Raw genomic sequence first — 23,317 nt, 5'->3', positions numbered from 1 at the left:
AAATAATAGCAAAAAAGCCACTAGGTCTTTCAAAAGTACCTTCTGCCTGTCCCCCATTCACGATTAGGATAATGGATCGAGGCTGTATGATTAGGAAAAAAAATGCTAAGCATGGCATAAGTTTGCTCTCTGAGTCACCCATATCAGCAGTAGTCGGCTAAGGATAACAGATTGTGGCCATAACTGTGCATTTCATTTAAGGCAGGCGAGACGAAACATTTCACAAAGAGCCATTTGCTGGTCCCTGAGGGATAATCGACTTTGGCCACACAAGTGCAGTTATGTGAGGGAGAAAAGAACAGACACGCAAGACACAAATTTGTTTTCTCGGCTTCCACTCTCAGCAATAGTTCAGAAGGGATAATTGAACGCGGTCAAAACTGCATTCCATTTTAGGCGGGAAACAATTGCACTCTTCAGCAACGCGAACCGGAAAAAAAGTGCTCTGCTGGCCACTGCTCTCAGCTATAGGCAACTGAGAATAACGGATTGTTAATAGGGAGAGATACTCTCCCTCACTTGTACCCTTCGTTTTAGATGGCATAAACAGGGAAAAAGGCTGCCATGGGCAAAACAAATTTTCTGTCTTTGCTTCCACTCTCAGCAATAGTTGACGAGGGATAATAGATGGTGGCCAAACAGTGCAGTTCATTTGTTACATTGTTTACATTATCAATATTCTAAAACTGCACACAAAAAGAGAGAAAAATTACGATAATCATTATTTAATCATTGTTTTTATTTCTTGCATTTATGGTACAGTGTTCAAATGAAAAAGACAAAAACATTAGATATTAAGAAATACATTTAATAATGAAATTTTTTTTTATTTTTTGTAATTTTTGCATTAAGGGAATGTTTACATAGTTTACATTAAAAATGACGTAATTTTTTAAGAACTATAATTTGTTTTTATTTATAGCATTGTTGACAATGTTTATATCCTTTTCAAATAATAACTTCAACAAAAGCTACTTCGTCCGATAAGAAAATATGTAAGAGTATAAAAAAAGAATAAAACCCCAACCTGCATCACAGAGTTCTCCAGTAAATCCGCTCTCGCAGTGACAGTAAGCGTCTCCCGTGTCTGAAATCTGGCAGCGGCCGTGTTTGCAGTTGAGGCGGCGGCAAGGGTTGAAGAGCTCCCCCTGCTGGTTGCAAAGCGCACCGCGGTAGCCCTCTGCACACTCGCAGCGGTAAGACTCGCTGTCCAGCGGGATGCAGCGCCCGTGAACGCATCTGCAAACATAACGTCGCCTTTAATTAAAAGTGAAAATCCTAAAGAAAACAGATGAAAAATCGAAATGAAAACAAATTCAAGCCAGATGGCATGGCAGTATAAGTAGTAAAAATAAAAATAAATGTTAGTTATACATTAGTTAAATGTGTGTCTCATTTTCCGTGAGATTTAATTGATGTTCAAGCTGTAAATGAAACGTGTCTTATTGATAGTAGAATTAAGATCGGGCCTAAAAAATCCTGGCCAGCTTGCAGGTATACACTTAAACCCGAACCCAGCCGTTTAACTTGATTTGAGGAACTGAGCCCGAAGTAAACCAGAAGCTTTACTTCTGTGCCCAGCGTATTTCGGCACTGAAGTGTGTTTTTCAATTGAAGTACGCAGTTTCGGGTTTACTTAAAGCAGTCCCTCAAATCAAGTGTGCACTTCGAAGTGCAGCGCCGAAATAAACACGTCAGCACTAAAGTGCAGCGATATGAAACAGAAGGAAATGGCACAGAAAAGAAGATCATATTCTGCTGATTACAAGTTGCAAATACTGTAGTAATATTTAACTGAAAATTGTAAAGCTTGTAAGATAAAGGCGGGAAGCGGAAATGACGTCTGACGTGAAGGATGTAGAGGTGGAAAGAGTAAGCGGTGCATCATCAACTGTGACACCGAAGATGAAAATTTCTTTGGATTTCGTGAATTGGAGTTCAACTGGTAAGCATGTACTTTATCCAAAATTTATCAGAATAATATAACTTTGACGCGGAAGTGCACATTTCGGCACCAAACTGCGGCGCTGAGGTGTTACTCGAGTAAAAGTACTGTTACTTCAGAAAAGTATTATTTAAATTGAAGCAAAAAAGTCATCTAAACAATTACTTGAGTAAAAGTAGGTGCATGATGAGCAGCTCATTCACGGAGGGAAAAAAAAGCGAGATAGGAGCCCAGCCCAGCCAGACTTAATGATTGACATTTTAAGCCCAAACCCGGTCTGTAATTCGGGCCGGTTAAGACCCATGCTTGAGATCTTACCTTAATTAATACACAATGTGTTCTCAAATGTGTGTGATTGTGTGATTTGCTGTTTAAGAATTAAAAAGTATATTTTATTATTTTATATTATTGTTCTCTTCATCATATATGGTGTATTTGTATTTATTATTTAGGCATTTATTTTAATAAATATTTGCCATTTTTATACATGTAGTTTATGCATATTTATTATTTATGTATTTTTTTATATTTGGTATTTTTATGTATATAATTTATTTCTATTTATTATTCAAGCATTTGTGCAATTGACATTGATATATCCATCTCGTTTATTCGTGCTAAATATGTGTCTTGGCAAGTTTTGGTGGGCAAGGGGCGCTTAGTGGGTCTCACCCAGAGAGTAATTTAGTGTGTAACCGCAACTAATCCTAACCACCCAATGACTCACCGACTTGCCCAATATTTTACCACTCTTCTCTATGTGTAACTAGGTAACTAGCTGGCATTAATGACTGTCTGTATATCAGTCCGTCCATCAGTCTATCCATTAATTTCACTTCATTTTCTTTTTTGATCTATATAATTTTTGTTAAGCTGTCAATAATGGGCTGTGAACCGTCCTTAAATGTCACTTTTGTCACTCTGTCAATGTAACTTTTTTTTCTGTAAATTTTGCTTATTTGAAGGTGGACATGGTCTGTCAAATGGTCTTCTATCAGTGTCACTTACTTGCTGCCCTGACAAGGGTTGGCAGCCGGCATGTCGCATTGGGGTCCGGTCCAGCCCTGTCTGCAGTGGCACACAGGCCCCAGGAGTCCGTCGGGCTGGCAGATGCCGTGCACGCAGTAAATCTTTTTGCAGGGCTCACATCCGGGCACCACGCCAGGCTTCATTTGGGTCTTGGTGAAGTCCTGCAGCTCGTTGTTGATGTAGAGGTTCTGGATGCAGCCGTGGAAGCTGGAGCTGTTCTGGATCTGCCACAGGCGGAAGGCACCCGGGTGCATACCCACCGGCATCCCTGGGGGAGGTCGCAAAGAGCTTTAGAAAAAAAGAGCATCGCGAGGAGCAGAACAGACACACAGCTAACACAAGGAAGGTAGGAGTGAAATGGAGGAAAGGTTTTTGTCAAGCAGTTGTGTCCCATGGTGACCTATGTGGGGTGCCTTGCCAAGATTTAGGGGAGATACCAGCCCTCACTTGGACCTTTTTTTCTCTTTGATGGAGTTTAAATGTTGTAAATAAACATTGACCAAATAAAATATGGTGCTTTATATTGAACACATTTGTTTAAAGTTTTCCTGCTAGAATAATGTTAACATCTAATTTTCAATGCCTTAAAGCAGTGGTTCTCAACTAGTCTGGCTTGAGGCTCCGCCATTCGCTACTCATGACAAGCTGCAATCCAAATTGAGCAAAAGAGTTCCTCGTCACAAATGTGTCCAATGAAAACACTTTCTTGGTACCCAATCATCATGGGCGGAAAAGAGAAATAAAGACCAACAAAATTACAATAAAATGAGATGTGTTGCCTCTTAGACCTGCCAACTAGAGCTCACTGTAGCTTAGAATGGAGCTGAAGTTTGTGTCTTTCGAAAAGAAGACACTATGGAAGCCTGAAAGATACCACTTGGCAAAATTTGGAAGCCTAGTTCTATATTTTCTTGAGTGGGCAAGGATGAATTCCAGCTAATTACACGACAATACAATAACCAGAGTTACAGCTAAAAACCTAACACTGAACACTAGATCCCTAACAATGGAATTTGCTGTAGCTGGGAAGTCAACCCACAATCCTATATACTGGAATCAAGTAGCCTACCCGTTAAGCTAACAGTAATGTAATATAACAATACACTAAGAAAGCTCATAACATACTACTTGGCAACAATCCGAAGCTTATTCCTAGCAAGTATAAATTTCAGCCAGTGATCGGACATTAAAGATGTAAATCCCTACAGGCGACAACAGAAGACCGAGGGAACTGGACACACCCAGAGCGGCTGGAATGAGTGAATAGCTGGAGTTGATCAGAGCTGGTGTAAGTGGCTAACTTTGGCGGATAGCGGGGTAAACTATTATAATGGTAGATAAATGATTGCAATGGCAAACCAGAATTTGTTAATCATCGTGACCCTGACTCATGTATCTCAGCGATGTTCACCTGTATGACCAGGTGTGGAAGGCTGAAGCAAGATTAATTTACACAATAATATGTACTACTATTGTTTTTTTTGGAGGGTTAAGCTGTAACCAATTATTAGCCTTATGCCTATACGGATGATAAACATTTAAATCGCTTAAGAGCAAGGCACCCATGTGGTTATTTGTATGCACCACAAAACACAACATCCTTGAACAAGAGGGCAGCAGTTCTCGTGAAAGGCCATTAACACACACAACATCTACAGCCATTTCCCATGACAGTTGTTTTACCTAGCAACCATTCATTACCATCATCATTTACTTTGAGATAATAAATTATAATTTATGTATTAGACATTTTTTTCATAAGGAAAAAAATTCTTACACAGAAAAGTTTATTTTTTATTTTTTTTAACTCATAATTTAGTCAAAAATCAAAAGAAGTTTTATAGTGTCTGAATAAAGATGACATTTTGGACAAAATACATTCTATTAGGAAAGTTAATTCTAAATACATTTAAAAAAGAATAACATTTTTTAAAAAAACAAAGCAGAGTTTATTTTTTGTTATTTTGAGAAAAAACTGTGTTAAAAATACAGCAAATATTTTGGGTTAAAAATGTTGGAATGCTGACTGTAGTCTTTAATTCCTAAGAAAGTGCATTTATTTAAAGGAAAATACGGAAAACTACGTTTGAATATATACAGTATATAGTTGATAATGGTCTTTTTTTCGACAGCAATGGAAGCTTTGTCGCAATTGATAACATATATTTACTTATTAAAATACAATCATATATTATGGAGGCTACCAAAATGATCACCTTAGCAAATACTCTCAAAGTTAGGTACTGGCTTCCTCTAGTGGTCTTGGGAGAAAAACAATTAGAAACTTGAAGTTCAATACGGTATTAATGTTTTTGTTGTTGTTGTTTGAGATGATTCATTTCAAGTATACGATGTCGAGTGTGTCTTTCCCCAAATCTAGTAAATTGCAGGGTTTGTGCAGGGTTTAAAATTCAAGCACTTTTTAAGGACTTTTATAGACAATTTTCCAAGATTTCCAGTACCATTAAAATAAAAAATCAGTGCGAATAATGTATTTTGGAGAGCCACAAATATACCTTTCATTTACAAATGCAATTCTTATTATTGAATTTATCAAGACTTTTGCTTTTTGAATATTAAATTGCAAATAGTTTTTTGGGGAGTAAAATCTCAAAAATGACATCATTATGTGACCTAAATTTTCAGTTACAAGAAGTATTTCCCATTAAAATTTACTACTTGGAAATGTTACCTTATTTTTTTTGCATGGTGCATAATGTATGTATATAATTAATGCATAATCCTTGCACAAACACACATTTCATATTGCCCTGTTTCAGCGTAGCATACACATGTCTTCTTAGGCGTGACATGTCGGGGATGACAATACTTCATAGGACAATGCCAAACAAACTAATACTAGCTGCCGTCAATCACGAAGGAAGAAGAAACACTATGGCGAAGCTAATCCACTGGAAAGCAGTGCCGGCATCATTTTTAAGCAGACTTGTTGAGACACATGGCAACAATTTCGAGCATTTACAAGCACCTTACACAAAATTCAAGCGCTTTTCAAACCTTGAAAATATATCGTTGAAATTCAAGAATTTTGAAGGATTTCAAACACTGATGCGAACCCTGAAACGGTTAATTTGTTCCACTAAAGATGGTTGCCAACGATTGCAAACTAAGTCATGGGTAACTCAGTTAATGAAGAGGGAAGGGCAGGCAGGGAGGAGGCTTTAAGGAAGTGGTGGTGGTGGGAGGGGGATGGGAGTGATAGACAGTAGTGTAGTAGTAAAAGTGCCTGAAGAGGAAGAAGGTGTGTTGTGGTGAGGGCCCCTACCCCCCACGTATAGTGGAGCCTCTCCGTTGAGGGGCCGCACGGCCCCGAAGCTGTCCATGCTGGTGGGGAGACCCCCATCGATGGACAGGTTGACCATCTGGTCCAACGTAACCAGCTCCACCGTGTGGAACTGACCGTCATTGATGGTCTCGGCACTGAGGAAGGAAATGCGGAAAACGTCAGAATTAAATCCGTCGTGGTTATTGTATACAGCAGTGGTCGACTACATTTTCTGTTCCATGGGCCAGTTCATTGTCTAACAATATTTTTACGGCACAGCCCAAGGGCGGCATTAAAATCTAAAATAATACTGATGATAATGATAAAAAGAATTTGAACATTTCTAATGGTTTAGACAATGGATGAAGACCGTTTGATTAAGAGTATGTGGTGCAGAAGTGGTGGGAAATAGATTGAGAGAAAGGCCTGAATATGGTTGGATGGATGGGACGAAACGTGGTCTAGATGTGAAGTTAGTTAATTTAATGGATGCAAGAGTGCGTGCTCTTGATATATGTTAATCGAAAAGGATATTTAAGAATGACTGATAGTGCCGTATATGATGTAGAGGGGGTAAACCAGTGTATTCTGCCGGGCCTCTTTGCTAATAAAGGGTTCCATGGAACAGCATCTCACACTTGTTGCAATGTGGGCTTAAAGTTCAGTGTCTAGTTGGGAAGAGCGAAGTGGAATACATATTTGGTGAATGTGAGTGTGTTCTTGACTCTAGCCACCTTCCACCAGGGGAATATGGCTTCGGTATATAGATAGGTAAATAATGATAACAACATTAATAAAAATACCGGTAATGGGCGTAAATCTACTGTGTAGTCATTTGGAACATCTATATGTCCTCAAAAATCGCACTAAAATCACATTATTTATTTTTCTGAACCGCTTATCCTAACAAGGGTCACCAGGGTGCCCATCCCAGACCGTTTTTTTGAAAAGTGGGAGGAAACCTGAGTGCCCACATAAGGAGACTGGTAGCTAGAATTGAACCCAGGACCTCTGAACTGTGAGGTGGACGTGGAAATTGGAAAACACTCTGGTCACTATTGTAATTTCTTACGCAAATATCACGTCGATCCGTGTGCTGAGTAATAAAAAAGGACTCACCAAACGAAATAACCCAGCAACAAGCTTAATAATCAATAATAATTCTATGTACAGTATTCGGTCCTCTTAGCGAAATTCATTTTCACCTATTGTACCGGGAGGATACAGTCCGTGCTTTCGCAGCAGAGCGTGCGCCAAAAGACCTATTTACAGCAACTGGTATTCCGAGGCAGCTTCCCGAGATTGGGCGTTCTCGGGGTCGTATGGCCGTAGCAAAGTCAGTTTTTTTGGTGTTATGTGGTCTCGGTGTCGTACTCCTGACTTAAGGATCCATGCATCCTCGAACTCAGTTGCCAAAAGTTTTTCCATGTGGCAAGGTTGTTTAGCATCGTCCTAGCATGACGTAATTAACCATTGTTCAAGCTGATTTGCTATAAGCGCATAAGTCTGGTTTGATTCGCGCTGAATTCTAAAGATGGCGGGCAGGAATCCTTGTTCTCAATGTGACAGATGCACCACCCAAGAGGTAGCTGCACGCATCTGTGTGAACTACAGTTATTTTAATTCAAACATACAAAATTAAAGCCCTGTTCAAATTCAGTCTGAAACAACAGTAAAACAACAAAAGGTAAAAAATAATGGAACTTATTTTTGTTTCTATGTGCCCTTGTACCAAACTATCCATGGTTTAGTCCTGATCCATGGCTTGGTAGTTGCTGACCACTGGTATACAGAAAGCAGCGTGGACGACTTACCTGTAGATGGCGTGGCCTGGTTGGCTCCCTGGGTCGTAGCTGACTTTGACGTGACCTTGGTAAAGCTCCACCGCGATGTGATCGTTGTCTCCGTTGTACAAAAGGATGCCGTTGTCCTCTGCCGTGGAGACCTGCAGATTGGAGGAGGTGGAGCCTGAAGATGCGTACTCTTATGGAAAATATATCCATTTCCTTTATAAATCACAATGATCACTCGCTCGACCAAATACGGAATGCCTCCTCAATTACAGACCCTGTCATCATGTCTCAATATACAGTACAATGCTGACACTTGCTAGAAATGTGATTCCTCTGTAATAAAGAATAAGCTCCTCCCATAATTCTTGCAGATTCCAAATTCTTCTCTCAAGACCCTGAAAAAGTCACAAGACAGTACCTGTAGGGTGATGTTGGCTTGTGGCCAGTTCTTCAGGTCAGAAAGCAGCAGGTAGGAATCCCTGTCCACAAAGTTGACACTGACCAGCTTCTCGCAGCGAGGGCCACCGAATTCCGGGGGACACTGGCAGAGAGCCCGGCCCCCCCGCTCCACGCAGGAGGCCTCGTTCTGACAGTCGGCCAGCTCGCAGAGGGACAGCGGCGAGGGCGGGACCTCGCATAACTGACCACTGGTAACAACATAAGAATGAGATAGTAAGAACATAGTAGTAACATGATAAGGGCTTCAAGGATTAGTCGATATTGTCAACAAAAATCGATAATTAATATTCTTGACAATGAATTTAATTTTTGACTATTGTCGCCAGACAAGTTTTTCCAACAGTAAGGCGTCTCTACATAACAATATCTGCTGAGAGTCGCTCATGCTCAGTACCGGTCTCGAGCAGTAACATACAGAAAAGGCGGCGTCAACATCAAGTACACGTACCAAAATTTCCAAACTTTTTTTAGCCTGGATACAATAAAAAGTTTGCAGAGCAGACCTTGCGTATCATGACAGTACCTTGGTGATAAATGCACATTTAAAGAGCACGTCGGATAGTTGAACGAAACAGAGTCTGACTCGCCTCGGAAAGATTCAAGTAATGTTTAAACCAATACAGTTGTATTGTACAACGTATATGCATATATTTCACTATAAAAGAGAGGCTAAGCATTACGCTAGACTATGCCTGACTAAGGCATTTCAAATTAAATGCATGCAGTGCAAAGAACAAAGGTCAGTAGTTAAAACATTAAACCGACGTCAGCGGTTAAAACTGTCTGATTTTAAACTTTTGAGAATGGTTACGTTCTTTTGCAGTTGACCATTGTGTGTACTTCAGAAAACGCACGTTTGTTTTATTTACTGTTTTACTGCTCTTAGTAGGCCTGTTCTTTGTTGACAGTTATATAAAATGTTTACCTAATTTATTATTGTAATTATTTGCGTTTCCTTAAAATGGATAGAGGTTTATGTATGGATTTATGTTTCTACTTACTGAGCGCGGTGACTAATTGGTTTCAAACAGGGCATTTTTATTTAAATGATGTACAAAATCTGTACTGTGTTTAGTAAAATATGTTTTTTCATAGTAGCCATTTTTCTGGCGTTTATTATTATTGCCACATAATCAAATTTAAGAAAAATTGCAAATTGATGCGTTATTTAGACTCATCGTTTCAATAGTTAATGACTAGTCGACCATTTAAGTAGTAGTTAGTTGCAGCCTTAATTCTAAACATATCGTAATGTGTTTAGTCCAAACAACTCAACACTGATACTACAGTAGTGTCTGAAATAACATCTGCCCGGACGCCCGGAACGTGCATCTTTCACGTCAAGCGTACAACTTACAAAATGTCTCCGCCTGGGTGGCCGACAACTTTTTTAAGAAAAAAAGATTTTTATTTTTTTTCAAATCGAACGTTTGCTTTATTCCGATTTCGAAATCTTCGTTTGGTTTGGAAATTTCGGATTTTCGCTTGGTTTGGCAATTTGCATACTCGGCAGCCAAACAGAAGCCTGCATCGAATAACTTGGTGCTTCCGGACTTTCCCGAGCGTTATAAGGTCGTGCATTTGCATATCATTTTCCAAAGTAGATGCACAGAGAACACAAGAAAAATGGATAAGTGGTGAGGAATCAAGCCAAAACCTCAGCCCCAGAAGAAATATTCAAAAGAAGCTAACAAAATTTATGACGCTACAAAACGTACATTAAAAGCATCGTGGAAAGAGGAGTTCACGTGGTTTGCAGCAAACATTGCATGAATAAAGATGAGTCAATACAGGTTTACTGATGGCAGATGGAAAACAGCGATGTTATATCCATGCAATGAATGTTATAAGTAGATTTATAACAAACTTAATTTTTAAGTTTTGTTATGTTATATATTATCTGGGTTGGGTAGGGTTACTTTAACTGGATTACTTTCAATTACTTTTGGATTACTCCAATACATATATGCTAATAAAAGACAAAAGAAAATAAATATGAATAAAATTATGACTCACAACACGTGGTAAGCTTTCTCTCCTGGCTTTGATCTCTTTGATCTCCGGGAAAAATAACATAAATTGCGACAGAAACAAAATGAAAATAAATCCAAACAGCTTGCCAACATCATTTTTGCCATTCCATGTGTTCCGTTACTTCCCAAGCCTGCACAAATTTTTTAAATTTTATTCATATTTACTTTCTTGTGTCTTTTATGAGCATATTTAGGATGGGAGTAATCCAAAAGTAATTGAAAGTAATCAAGTTAAAGTAACCCTACCCAACCCTGATGATTATCAATCCTTACTAAGTTGCAACAATGGATTTTTTGGTCGTCTTATTGTGTTTCAAGTTGTGAACTTATAGAATTTAGAAGTAAATTCTAAATTCTATAAGTTGTGAAAAATGGGGCAGGCAACTTCATGCCTGGGCAAGCAACTTTTCAGAGTTGTCTGCCCTGGTGTCCGGGAACTTTTTGTCATGAGTTTCAGACACTGACAACAGTCATGAATATCTTCAATTCTTAAGGACAAAATCCTTGAGGTTTTTTTTACCTGTAATCCTTTTCACAATGGCAAGTGTAGCCATTCAGCTCATCCACACATTTGGCTCCGTTCTGACAGCGATGCTCCTGGCAGTCGTCATAATCCACACTGCAGTCGTCGCCCACGTAACCAGGAGAGCAAACGCACCTAAAACGCACCCAAAAATAATCAAATTAATGTAAGCTAGAGTCTGTGGCAGGTGGCTTTTCCTGATTGATCATTTTTAGCACTAACTTGGGCCCAGATGAGGTGATGAGGCAGGTAGACTGATGTTGACAGGGGCTTCTTCCTGGGGCACACACGTCTTCCATTTCCTCGCACATTTCCCCTGCGCGGGAGATTTGCCGGGTTACAAATGGCAACGTTACATTTTTCACAAAATATGTGAGATCAAAAAGCATGACTGGAATTAATATACATGTATGGCAAGTAACACCAAACGGCATTAGACTTTTTTATTTACAGTATTGACGATGCCCACTATGGATTCTTCTTTCATTGACATATGAAAATGGCCAGTGAATTGTCTATTTTGTTTCCTTCTCTCTCACACACACTCTGTCACTCTCTTTGTTTTTAAATTTTTATCTTTATTTCTGTTCCTATATTACTTTTTCTCTTTTCTACTTAATTTCTTACTCTTCTGCCATTCTCATTTGAATTCTCTTTTTTTCTTTTGCCCCCTTTCTCTCTTACTTATTCTTGATTGCTTCCTAATGTTTTATCTTTTTTGTTTACTTTTCTCTTTCTTCATCTTCCCCTTTTTATCTATATAACACCTTCTGTTTTTTTCCCATTATTTTTCTTCTTATTTATTCCTCTTTTTCTGTTGTTTCCTCAGCCTTGACACCCTCTGTCCCCATATCTCTTGCTCTCTCTTTCTGTTCTTCATTTTTTTAAAACTTTTTTTTTCTCTATATGTCTTTCATTCTCAATGTATTTTCCTTTTTCCTTCTCTTTTTTCTCTCTTGCTTTTTTTGCTTTTCTATTTGTCTTTCAAACTGTTCTTTCTGTATCTTTTTTCTTTTTCCTGTATATTTTTTATCTTTTTTTGTTTCATTTTATCTCCTTCATTTCTTCCTTCCTGATTTTTTAATTCTTTTTCTTTGTGATTTTCTCTTTCTGATTTTCTTTTCTTAGTCTTACTGTTTTTTCTCTCTGTTTAGCTCCATCTCTATATCTCAATTTTCAATCTCCTCTCTTTCGGTCTCTCCCTCTATCCATGCGCAAAAGTGCCTGAGCATGCACGTGTCGAAGAAAAATATAAATGGCAATCGAAAGCATTTATTTTCAAAGATGCTCTGGTGCTGCTCTCTCATATAAACACAAAACAAAAGGAAAACAAAAACGTGGTCATCACTGGTGGCAGACACTTAGCAGTAACTTAGAACCTTGTTGGCTTATCACCACCAAACTAGTCATCGGCCCATGCCTTCGGCTGACATGCCATGTACCTGTGTAGTAGGGGGCACAAAAACAAGTGTAGTTGTTGACTCCGTCCATACAGGTGGCGCCATTCTCGCAGTCGTTGTCCTCGCAGTCGTCGATGTTGGAACGGCAGTCGGGGCCCTCGAAACCCGGTGAACATGAGCAGCTGCGTTTGCATCATTCAAAATACTTCATTATTATTTCAGGTACTTGTATGCTTCTTGGATGACTTTCCTCACCTGTACTGCCCCTCATCATCATCGTCCACTTGGCATTTCCCTCCGTTGGCACAAGGATTGTTCACACAGGCGTTCATAGCTGTCTCACAGTTCTTGCCCTGTCGCCACAATGAGGTAAGAACAGATTGTAGCCAGAGTCTCAATAACTCATCTCATCTCATTAGCTTCACCGCTTATCCTCAGTAGGGTCGCGGGGGTGCTGGAGCCCATCCTAGCAATCAGTGGGCAGGGGACACCCTGAACTGGTTGCCAGCCAATCGCAGGGCACACAAGGACAGACAACTCGCTCGCTCATTCACACCTAGGGACAATTTGGACCGGCCAATTAACCTGACACGCATTTTTTGGGAAACCCACGCAAACACGGGGAGAACATACAAACTCCGCACAGTAAGTCCAGTAGCTGGATTTGAACCCACACAGAAGGTTCCCAAGACCTTAGAACTGTGCCGCACACGCGCTAACCACTGCGCTGCCGTGCTGCCTCTCAATAACTTATATTATTAAAATATGTAATCATATTTCTGAAAACATAAATATAAATGCAAAGTTAATCAAACTGACATTTAGATTTCTCATTGTCTAAATGACCGCAAACGCCATGGTGTGTATTTATGCTAGGTATCTTAGTCTTAAGTATGTCAGTCAGTCAAGGGAATCTTGGTCAGTCAGCTCCATCCCTTGTGCTAAAGCGCACACTCTCATTGACCCACACTCCACCTCGCTCGAACTGACATTCAGTTGTTGCGGTGTTTGTCCTACCCCGCCTGCATTGTGATTAGACGGCTGTGTCAAATGTGACACATGCCGGCATTTTCAACAGAATGTAGAAATTCAGCGTTGCCATTGACAGCGATTACAAACATTCACTAACAGCAGGAAAGCGTTTTGATAAAAACCATTGAAGAAGAACCTGCATCCTGTCATAGCAGCACTCACATAAACAGCGGCACTTATATCTAATACTGTGATTTACCAAATCACTAATTTGAGTATTCAATTTAATTAAATTTTGAACTCATACTAGCGATTTGGTCCATTAAATTGCAGATACGATACCTTAAAGTAGTACAGCATTGGCATCAGAGGAGCACTAGTTATTTGGAGTCTAATTAGATCAGATTTAGATTTTTTTTGCATTAAACTTCTGTTTCATTTACCATGCTTTGTGGATGAGTTGTTTGCTGTTTTGGTTTTCAGAACTAGTTTTATTTATGATTCAGTAGGTTTCAAGGAGGGCGGCACGGCAGATGGGTGGTTAGCACACAGCCCCAAGATGCAGAGGTCCAGGGTTCAATTCCAGCTGCCCCAGCCTGCCCATGCAGAGTTTGTATGTTCTTCCCATGCCCGCGTGGGTTTCCTTAGGTTAATTGGCCGGTCCTAATTGTCCCTAGGTGTGAATACGCGAGTGAGTGAGTTGTTTGTCTCTGTTTCTTGCAACAGGCTGGACATTAATCGGGAGTGTCCCCTGCCCAGGAGCACTTGGAAGGGCGCCAGTGAGGATATGCGGTTGATAGATGATTGGATGGATGGTTTCCAAGGGTACACATTATAGATCTAGATTCTTAATTTTGCTTTAAAAATGCACCTGATCGTTGCGTTTGAATTTAAAATGTACAAAATGTTTTTTCGAAATAGCATGCCCACATCCCACCCTAGACTGTCCACCCATCAGGGTCTCACAAAATTCCATGGGAAACACTGAGCGTCCCTCACGGAACCAGACCAACCTTGAATCCCGGGGCACAGTTGCATTTGTAGATGTCCACCGGGTCACTGTGGCACACGCCCAGGTTCTGACATGGACTCGAGAGACACGGGTTACATTTGGCGAGCACCGCTGTGTTCACCTCACCTAACAGGACAAAAGACAGGAACAAATAAGTAGCAGAATTCTCTAGAAAATAATTTCATTAAAAAAGTAAGAGCATGGATCACCTGTGCATTCAAACTTCTTTGCCGGAGTGGTGAGCAACAATTTCCCCTCCAGACCTTGTGGACCAGCGCAGCGGGCAATACCGGGCTCTTTGTATCCGGTTTTGACCCAGTCTGACAACCAGCGCAGGCGGCAGTCGCAGTGCAGGGGATTGGCGCCGATCGCTCTGAGAAAACATACAGACAGTAATCAATACAGCCCAGGAAATTATAGTCTGCCCTGTCTGGCACCTCCGCTTTGACCTGTTACCTTCTGGTAAGTGTTACAGGTTCCTAAAAATAAGGACTAAAAGACTCAGAGACAGTTTTTTCCTCAAGGCCATCACCACCCTAAACAAGCGCGTAAAACTGTGGGAATATATACCATGCCGCTCTTTTGGGAATTTTTGTTGCTGCTAAATTGCACTACTTTCCATTGCACTATAGCTATGATGCACTACTTTTATCATTGGAGTGTACAACTTCGGCAAGTTTCTGAGAACTACAATATATATGTAGATATGTTTTGACTATTTATCCTAGAAGTAGTTTATCTTATTTTTCTATTTATGTTTATCCTGGAGTGCTATTCCAGTTGCATAAATCGTTTCATTAAGTTGTTATTAATGACGACAAAGACAATTCGATTAAAAATATATTAAAATAAAATAAAAATAATCCCCTAACATTCTTTATCCCTGCCCTAGTTATGTAGACTAAGTGATGAATCTCAGTCTTGCCATACGCAATCAAAAACATTCTGGAATTATGAAATTGTCAGAGAAAAACTTTTGGGAATTTTTGAAAGTACATCCCTTTAATGCAGTACTCTCTATGACCAACAGGTATCGCTCTAGATCTTTAGCAGAAAGGCAGGACGTCGGTGGACACACTCAGAATGTGAGAACAACATAATTGATCAGACTTCTTTTGTAAATCTGACTGAAATAACAAATAGGTTCCTTGTTTTCATGTAATATGATTTGAATCTAACCATTAACACATGTCTACATCTAAAAATGCAAGGGAAGCTGGCTTGCCGGGGATTTTTTCCCCTGTTTTAGTGATTAGTCACTTGATAATTTTACACAACTGGTGAGTACGGCCAAACCGACAACTTGCGTTTTTGACCCACGTCTGGGCTTGCTCAATAATAATCTTTTTGGGGTCCTTGGACCTTCAGTTTTAAATGTTATCAACATATCGCTCTCCTAGCGTTTTGTTTCAATGGCATGTAACTCCGCTGTCATTAAACTTACTTTTAAACGACGCAACCTTGACTCAGAAAGCCTATGTAATTATAAACCTACCATTTCTTTCTAAAGTACTTGAAAATGTTGCAGCACAGCAGCAGAATGATTTTATGTCTGAGAAAAATCTTTTTGAATTTAACCACTCAGGTTTCAGGGCTAATTAGACTACTAAGACAGCCCTGATTAAGGTAACCAACAATCTTCTCTGGTCAATGGACTCTGGCGCTTCATCACTGTTGCTGCTGCTGGACCTCAGTGCTGCCTTTGACACTATGGACAATAATCTCTTCATAGACCAGCTGTGAAAATGGATTGGTCTCTCAGGGACTGCACTTTCATGGTTCAGATCTTACCACCGCAACCAGTTCAGGGTGTCCCCTTCCCACTGCCCAAACATTGCTGGGATGGGCTCCAGTACCCCCGCGACCCTACTGAGGATAAGCGGTGCAGATAATGGATGGATGGATGCGTTTTTCCATTGCTATGCTCATGCCACTCAATTGTATCTTCCAATGGAAGAATCTGTCCTACTTAATTTTTTATGAGACATTTAGGGGGGCGCTGGGAATCTTGTGTATGGGTTGGGTCCAAAAGTGAAGGAATAAAATAGGAGCAAGTATTGCAACCCTTTGTTTATCCTGGGTAATGGGGACCTGAAGCCCCCGCAATATGCAAAAATCTGCAAAGTAACCCCCGCTCTGCCGGTACTCATTTGCCCCAATGATCTTACAGGTGCTGTTAATTCTACGCGAAAACAACGGGAAAAACGAGCTGCATGACAAAAATTGTCTCTCTCGACCCCACTCTTAGCATTAGTCGACTGGGTATTAAGGATCATATCCTAAATAGTGCTTTACATTTTAGGCTGACCACAATAGCATGCTTCGGCGGCCAGAACTGAAAACAAAATGCTCTTTGCCAGCTCCTGTTCTCAGCAACAGACGACCGGGCATATAGGATTGTGGCCATAACAGTGCATTTCATCTAAGGCGGGCCAGCATGCCTCCTGACAATGTGACATCTGCTGGTCTCCGCTCCCAGCAATAAGAGATTGGAGATAATGGATTGCGGTCGCATAAGTGCTGTTCATTTTAAGCAGAAATAATGAAAAAAAAAGAAGCAGCCAGGCCTGACATAAGTGTGGTCTGCTGGTAACTGCTTGATTGGGGAACATAGTTTGCTGTGGCACAGGTGCTATTCATTTCAGGTGAAACGAATGCTATGCATGACACAAATTTCCTCTGTCCACCCCGGCTTTCAGCAATAGTTGACTGGGGATAAGGGATAGCAGCCAAAGCCATTCAGCTCATTTTAGGCGGGCCACAACAACACACTTCAGCAACCTAAACCGAAAAAAATGCGCTCAGCTGACCCCTGCTCTCAACAATATTGTGCTGGGGATAATGGTATGTGTATAAAATAGTAGTTTCTATTTTAGGCGGTCCAGAATGGCATGTTTTAGAGTACTGGACAGAAAAAAATGTGGTCTGACAGCCTCTGCTCTCAGCAATAGTTGATTGGGGAGCATGTATCGCGACCACAATCGTGCCTTTCTTTTTAGGCAAGCCAGAGCGGCAGGCAACCGGACAAAAGCGCCTTTAGCTGGTCCCACCTCAAAGCAACATGAGATGGGGTACAATGGATTGTGGCCGCAAATGTTCAGTTCATTTTAGCGGAAATTATCGCAAAATAAAGAGCTTCCAGACAAAAGTTTTCTCTGCCTGTTCCTGCCCACAGGAGTATGCGTTTAACAAAAATGCTCTGTCGGCTCCCATTAGCAGGGAAATGTGACCGGGGAAAATGGATCGCAAAATATTTTTTCACACGTGACGCACTGAGGCTGCAAAGTAGCGAGGGATTACGGTATTTAGTCTTCTCCTCCAGTCGTTGTGTGACCCCGAGACGCTCTAAAGCGCTTACGTGACATCGGAATTAATGCTAGCTTTGTCCTAGCGCTCCATAATCGATTCGCTTCCATTACGCCGGCCCAGACTCGTCTTTCAGGTCGAGCCGATAGCCGACACCTGACATGAACAAACAGGGACACCGCTTAACCGGGGAGCAGAGATCAATCACCTCACCATGGTTTTAAGCCGCCGCACCCTTAGTCGTGATAAGTGTATTGATTAGGGGGGTAAAAATGCAGACATAAACAAACGAGCAGATTTGTGTGGCCCATCTGTAGGTGCGTTGTGGAGATAGTGGAGGGCTCTGTGCAAGGCTTAACCACAGAGCGCTTAATTAGAGTAAGGGGAGGGCGGTCGGACCCTCCAAGGAGGACCACAAACCGGCCTCTGTGTGCCACGCTGCTGCTTGAAAGCATATTTATATACGACTGTGGCTGCGTTGATGCCGTTGGATAAACTGGGGAATATAACGTGTGGGTGTTATGCTTACAAGTGGGAGAGAGAAGCCACGTCACTGAAGATGCCATCAGGAAGCTCGGAGATTTCGTTGCCATGGAGAGACCTTGGAGATGAGAACATCACAGGTTACAGAGGCACAATTCAAGTTCGGTGAGGTCATAACTCAGGTTAAGTGAGTCATGATTCAAGTCAAGCATGAGATGTTGCTAACAGGTCAAACGAATAAATGAATTGGGTGAGAAAGCTAACCAAGCCCCACCAAAATGGAAAAGGTATGAGAAAGTAAGTGAACCTTTAGGATTTCTCACAATTCTGCATACAAACACTATCAAATGTGATCTGATCATTGTCAAAATCACTCAGATGAAAACAAACAGTATGATGATTAAGATAGCAAGAAAACCATGTCAGAAGGGGACGGAATTAGTAACTGATCGAAAACCCTAAGAGCTATTGAAAACGTGTCACAAAACATTTAGGTCAGTGATATCAAAGAACTACACTGCGAAAAATCAACTCTAACTCCATTGATGAAAAATGTAACAAATTTAAAATATAGTTGTATATATTCAAAGCATTTAAAGGTGGTATATGTAAGTTCAGATGATTGTAATTGCCCATGCCATCTTCAGGCTAAAATCATTATTGCAGCTCATTGTGTTGCACGTGCAAATATGTGAAATTCTTAGACGCGTCCCTTTATGGGATTTGGGTTGACAACCGGACTGTAGTTGAAACAGTCCTTATTTTAGTTTAACCATTTTCTTTCTACAATTAAAGAAAAATTTTGACCATGCGCACGATATCACATGGTATTGTATTAGCAGCTAGAATTAGCTAGGGACTGTTATGAACTGCAATTAGTGTCTCACGGATATAACTTCATATATTCAGTCATGATTATACAAATTTTTTATTATTTCAGCCGTGCTGTATTTTGTAGCCATAAGAGGCGTGAAACTCGCTAGAACAAGTTTAGACAAAGGGTCGTTGTGCAGTGGAAATTTCCACCACTGTTGTACCTTGAGTTTGGTTCCCCTCTAAGTTTAGTTTTCGTTTGAGCTTATGGACAGTCCTGAGAACGGTTGTGATTGAGGATGATTTCATTTTTGCACTTGTGATTTGCTACAGTCTTTTTGTGTCCAGAATATTCTGTAAATAATATCTTCGAATTGTAACTCATCCTAGACATTATTTTGATAACCTTCTTGCTACCTAGAATCAAACTAACCCGCAGAAGAAGAAAACACTTGTTTTACTAGAGCACATAAGCACAAGCTAGCACTAGCACACTGAAAATGTTAATGTAATGAGTCTTCATTTCATGTATTTTCCCTTTTTTGTGCATGTTTTCACTTTGCCGTCCCACTCACTGCATCATCTGGGTCAAGGCCTGGTGCTGTTACTCCCCCCTCTGTCGAAAACTCGGCCAGCCAATTAGTATCTTATTAATAAGCAGCTCCAAACCGCAAACTTCATACTAACATGTGCAATTTCACTCTGAGCGCCGGGTTCAAGCCCAGCGTTCCCGTTTGAAGCGTTAATGGTGCTTTTCGCATTTACAGCAGCGTAAAAGCCAGAGGCGGGGTTCGGTAACGGCTTCGACACCTCGGGCGTGAGGCGATGCCCCCTGTCACGGCTTTCTGTTATTCTACAAACTTTGAACTTGGCTTTTAAAAGCGAAACACGTTAATTGGAGCTCATTGTCGCTTTCTGTTCGTATACAGGGTACAGGAAAAAACGTGAGAACCAGTGGTTTTTAACTGATCCTTAGCCAATCATTTTCTTTCATCACAACAAATTAAAAAAGGACTTCGCCAATACTAGAGCTGCAATTAACAATAAGAGTAATCCAGGGTTTTTGACTTCTTGATAAATAAAATGTAAAGACTCTAAAATCCAATTGAAACATTCAGAAAAATGTAGCCATAATGTTTACATCTTTTAAATGTTGAACTTGAGCTTGTCACGACCAGGACGGAATCAGGACCCTATTGCCTAACGTTTACCACAACTTTTATTGAAAGAAAGAGGAAGGGCTGCGCCCACGATCCGGTGCTCGCTGGACGCGGGAAGCAAGTCGCTCTTGCAATCGGATTGTGATCCGAATACGGTGTCGAGTCAGGGACGGAAAAACAGGTATACAGGACAGGAGAGCAAAAACGTGGTCGGGGTCAGAAACAGGTCTTAAGCCGGGACGGGAGAGCAGACGTGGTCGGGATCAAAAACGGGTCGCAAGCCGGGACGGGAGAGCAGACATGGTCGGAATCAAAACAGGTCGCAGCCGGAGACAAACGGGGAGATAGGGGACAATGCAGGTGAAAAATCGGGTGCAAAAACAGGACAGGCGGGATTCAGGGTCAAAAAGGCTTGCCTTGTATCAACAGAGGTTCGCAGACGGACTGACAACAGGAGAGTAACAGGATTGAGTTTAACTAGGGACAGGGACCAATCAGAACCCGCAGCGGTTGGCGCCAAATGAGCGGGTACAGGAGATTCACATCGGTAATCATTACAGAGGTCAGGACATTTTATAGAGAAGTCTTTATTTCTTTATGTTGAGTTTGCAAGAGATCTCCGGGGACAAGACTGTTATCAAACTTTAAAATAGGCTTGCCAAAAATGTGACACAGGGACTTCTTTCAACAACAAATAGGTGTTGTGGCAAATCCTCAAAAGCATTTGCACTTGCATATATAGAAATAGATTTGCATACATGTCTACATTAACTTACAATACATTACTTGCTTGTGGGAAAAGGTCGGGGTGACCTCGGTTGAAGATACCGTTACCAGACGATTAGAGTTTACCTTGAAGATACCGTTGCCAGACGGCGTGCAAGGAACGGTCACGTACTCATACGGCGTACACGGGACTGGTCACGTACTCATACGTGATACAGGACCGCCTTTTGGGGTGTACTCAATCGAAGCCTAATCGTCACTACCAGCTTTAAATACATTGTCATGTTCCTAGCTCTGTGAGATCTTTGTTGACGCATCAATAAAGTGACAATCTCCCTCCATAACGAAGCGGGCTCCTGTCTATGTCTTTTATCCACTTATGAGAAGACTTTCTCTCGATTATCGGACCTCCAATTTCTACAACATTTGGCGCCCAACGTGGATTGGCACTAATTAAATAAACAGAAAAGGGAAAAGACTTCTCAGTGGAACGGTCTCGAATGAGCGGTTGAGGTAAGGAAGATTTTTTTTATTCTCTCCTTGTTTCAATTTGCTTGTCGAGATTCGTGGGTGGACAGGAGCCTGTGACGTCGGAGCTAAATTATGAAAATTCGTGCACGTGGGATTTTCCGTCTGTAGTCAGGCCCGAGTTCGGACGGATGAGATATATAGACTGAGTTGAGATTTTTATGTCCGACGGGAGTTCTGAGCTCAAAGAATCCTGTCTGTTTTGGGACATGGGCTGCTTGAAAACCTGGATAAAATGGTGCAGCGGCGTCGGTTGTTTTTTATATTTATTATTGTCTTGAGTTCTGTGTAGAAGCGAAGACGAGACGTCGTCATTTGCTAATGACAGTTCAACAATAGACTATCTATATATGGTTGATACGGGAAATATTTATTTGTTTCCCTAGTGGATTTATGATTTGGGAGTCGGACATGTAACCTTGACTTAATAAAAAGTGTGGTGCGTGGGAGATCGCCATTTTCTAAAATCTGATTTTATTAGACCGACGTTAAAAAATGAGCAGTAATCGATGTTTTATTATTAAAATACTTTCGCATAGAACAGGCGATACAAAGAATGTGTGGGAATTGATGACATGTTTTGGTGTGGGAGATGTCTCATTCGGGAATGTTGGTGTGTGCCAGCTAGCGAGAACTGTGCGTGTGTGTTTCTGTCTGTGGATGTGTGTTCTCCCCCGCCCGGCTAGCTCGGTCGGTGGAGCATGAGATTCTTAATCTCAGGGTCGTGGGCTTCGCTGAGTGATTTTTATTTCAATGGCAGATAACATCGCTTGCTTAAATGTGATTTCTCTTTATTTAAATAATAACAGTCATTAAAAAAATGTTACCAATGAGCGAACGTTACTGCTTTTATATTTAATATTAAAAAGAGGTAATTATATAATAACAATAAATACAAGTAAAAGTGTCCTAAACGTTTGTTAAAGACCCTTTTGAAATGTAATATTTATTTGACTGTTTATGCAAATTATATTCTGTATTTTTGTAAAAAAGGAAATAAAATATCTTATTTTGTACGCGGGTGATTTATAGTTAACTGTTTAAGGGCGAGGACGACGCTGTGCGGAGGAGAACCTTTATGTTTTTGTCTTTTTTGTTTTTGTTTTGTTTGGCGTTGGGTGTGGAGTTATGGAGGCATGGATGAATGATGGAGTGACTGCTTCTTGGTTTTTGTGGGTTATTAGCGCAAACCGTTGGTTCTTTTTGTCTTTTTTGTTTTTTGTTTTTTACCCCCCCTTACCCCCACCACTCTGTCTTTCTCCGTGTGTAAGTTGAGCTCGACCGTGTGTATTGTTTTCCCTTTACTTTATGTAACGTTATGTTAAGTGGTGTCATAAAAATAAAAAAATGGAGGGATTACTTAATTCGTCAAGTCAAGTGCTCCGTTTGCGTGTGGCCTTTTGATTTGTGAGATCTTGTTCCGATAAACGTAATAAGCATAGTTTGGGTAAATTGAGGACAATTTGGCAGGCTTTTTCAAAATACAATGAAGAGCAGATTACTTGCTAAGGTGATGTCTTCATTCATTCATTCAGTCATTTAACCTAGACTAAACATCCGAGTTTGTAAACATGACCGATTTAACAGGATTCAGAAGTCAGACGATCGTTGAAAAGGGCTGAAGATGGACAGAAAAACGAGCAAAGAACAAACAAAGACGTTCACTCATCCGTTGTCTGCGCCCTTGTCTACAGAAGGGTCGTGGGGACACTGGAGCACATCCAGGCTTTCCTCAAACAGTGCTGATTGCAGCCAGTTACGAGGGGAAAAAGGTAGACAGCTGAGCACCAAGGTCAGTTTGGTACTGATAAGCTCACGAAAACATTCCGGCGGCAGACTGCGAGTGAAC

The 23,317-nt window shown here is 40.8% G+C and overlaps 1 protein-coding gene and 1 long non-coding RNA gene across 5 annotated transcripts in view; one reads left to right on the top strand and one right to left on the bottom strand.

Moving 5' to 3' along the window:
• The window catches only part of slit1a (slit homolog 1a (Drosophila)), a 179,080-nt gene that overhangs the window by 4,491 nt on the left and 151,272 nt on the right, over window positions 1–23,317 (bottom strand). For 2 of the 4 annotated variants that reach the window (XM_088350660.1, XM_088350661.1), the window contains 12 exons: window positions 18,288–18,359; window positions 14,662–14,825; window positions 14,454–14,578; window positions 12,724–12,821; window positions 12,511–12,650; window positions 11,291–11,384; window positions 11,066–11,203; window positions 8,472–8,700; window positions 8,075–8,205; window positions 6,222–6,415; window positions 2,954–3,242; window positions 1,028–1,239 (listed from right to left, as the gene is read on the bottom strand). In XM_088350660.1, coding sequence (XP_088206786.1) covers window positions 1,028–1,239; window positions 2,954–3,242; window positions 6,222–6,415; window positions 8,075–8,205; window positions 8,472–8,700; window positions 11,066–11,203; window positions 11,291–11,384; window positions 12,511–12,650; window positions 12,724–12,821; window positions 14,454–14,578; window positions 14,662–14,825; window positions 18,288–18,359 — 1,886 coding nt within the window. The remainder of the gene's footprint in view (window positions 1–1,027; window positions 1,240–2,953; window positions 3,243–6,221; window positions 6,416–8,074; window positions 8,206–8,471; window positions 8,701–11,065; window positions 11,204–11,290; window positions 11,385–12,510; window positions 12,651–12,723; window positions 12,822–14,453; window positions 14,579–14,661; window positions 14,826–18,287; window positions 18,360–23,317) is intronic. The other 2 variants (XM_088350662.1, XM_088350663.1) reach the window with 1 other exon arrangement.
• The window catches only part of LOC148354258 (uncharacterized), a 34,007-nt gene continuing 13,202 nt past the window's right edge, over window positions 2,513–23,317 (top strand). The window contains exons 1-6 of the long non-coding RNA XR_015852389.1: window positions 2,513–3,320; window positions 4,183–4,262; window positions 8,425–8,507; window positions 8,569–8,703; window positions 12,691–12,837; window positions 15,483–15,537. This is a non-coding gene — a long non-coding RNA (uncharacterized LOC148354258). The remainder of the gene's footprint in view (window positions 3,321–4,182; window positions 4,263–8,424; window positions 8,508–8,568; window positions 8,704–12,690; window positions 12,838–15,482; window positions 15,538–23,317) is intronic.

The sequence above is a fragment of the Urocampus carinirostris genome, chromosome 13 (assembly GCF_059441175.1).
Source record: "Urocampus carinirostris isolate Australia breed hairy pipefish chromosome 13, RoL_Ucar_1.0, whole genome shotgun sequence".
In the NCBI taxonomy this organism is placed as follows: domain Eukaryota; kingdom Metazoa; phylum Chordata; class Actinopteri; order Syngnathiformes; family Syngnathidae; genus Urocampus; species Urocampus carinirostris.
The sequence above is the reverse complement of the archived record's forward strand: the minus strand, read 5'-3'. Positions and strand labels throughout refer to the sequence as shown.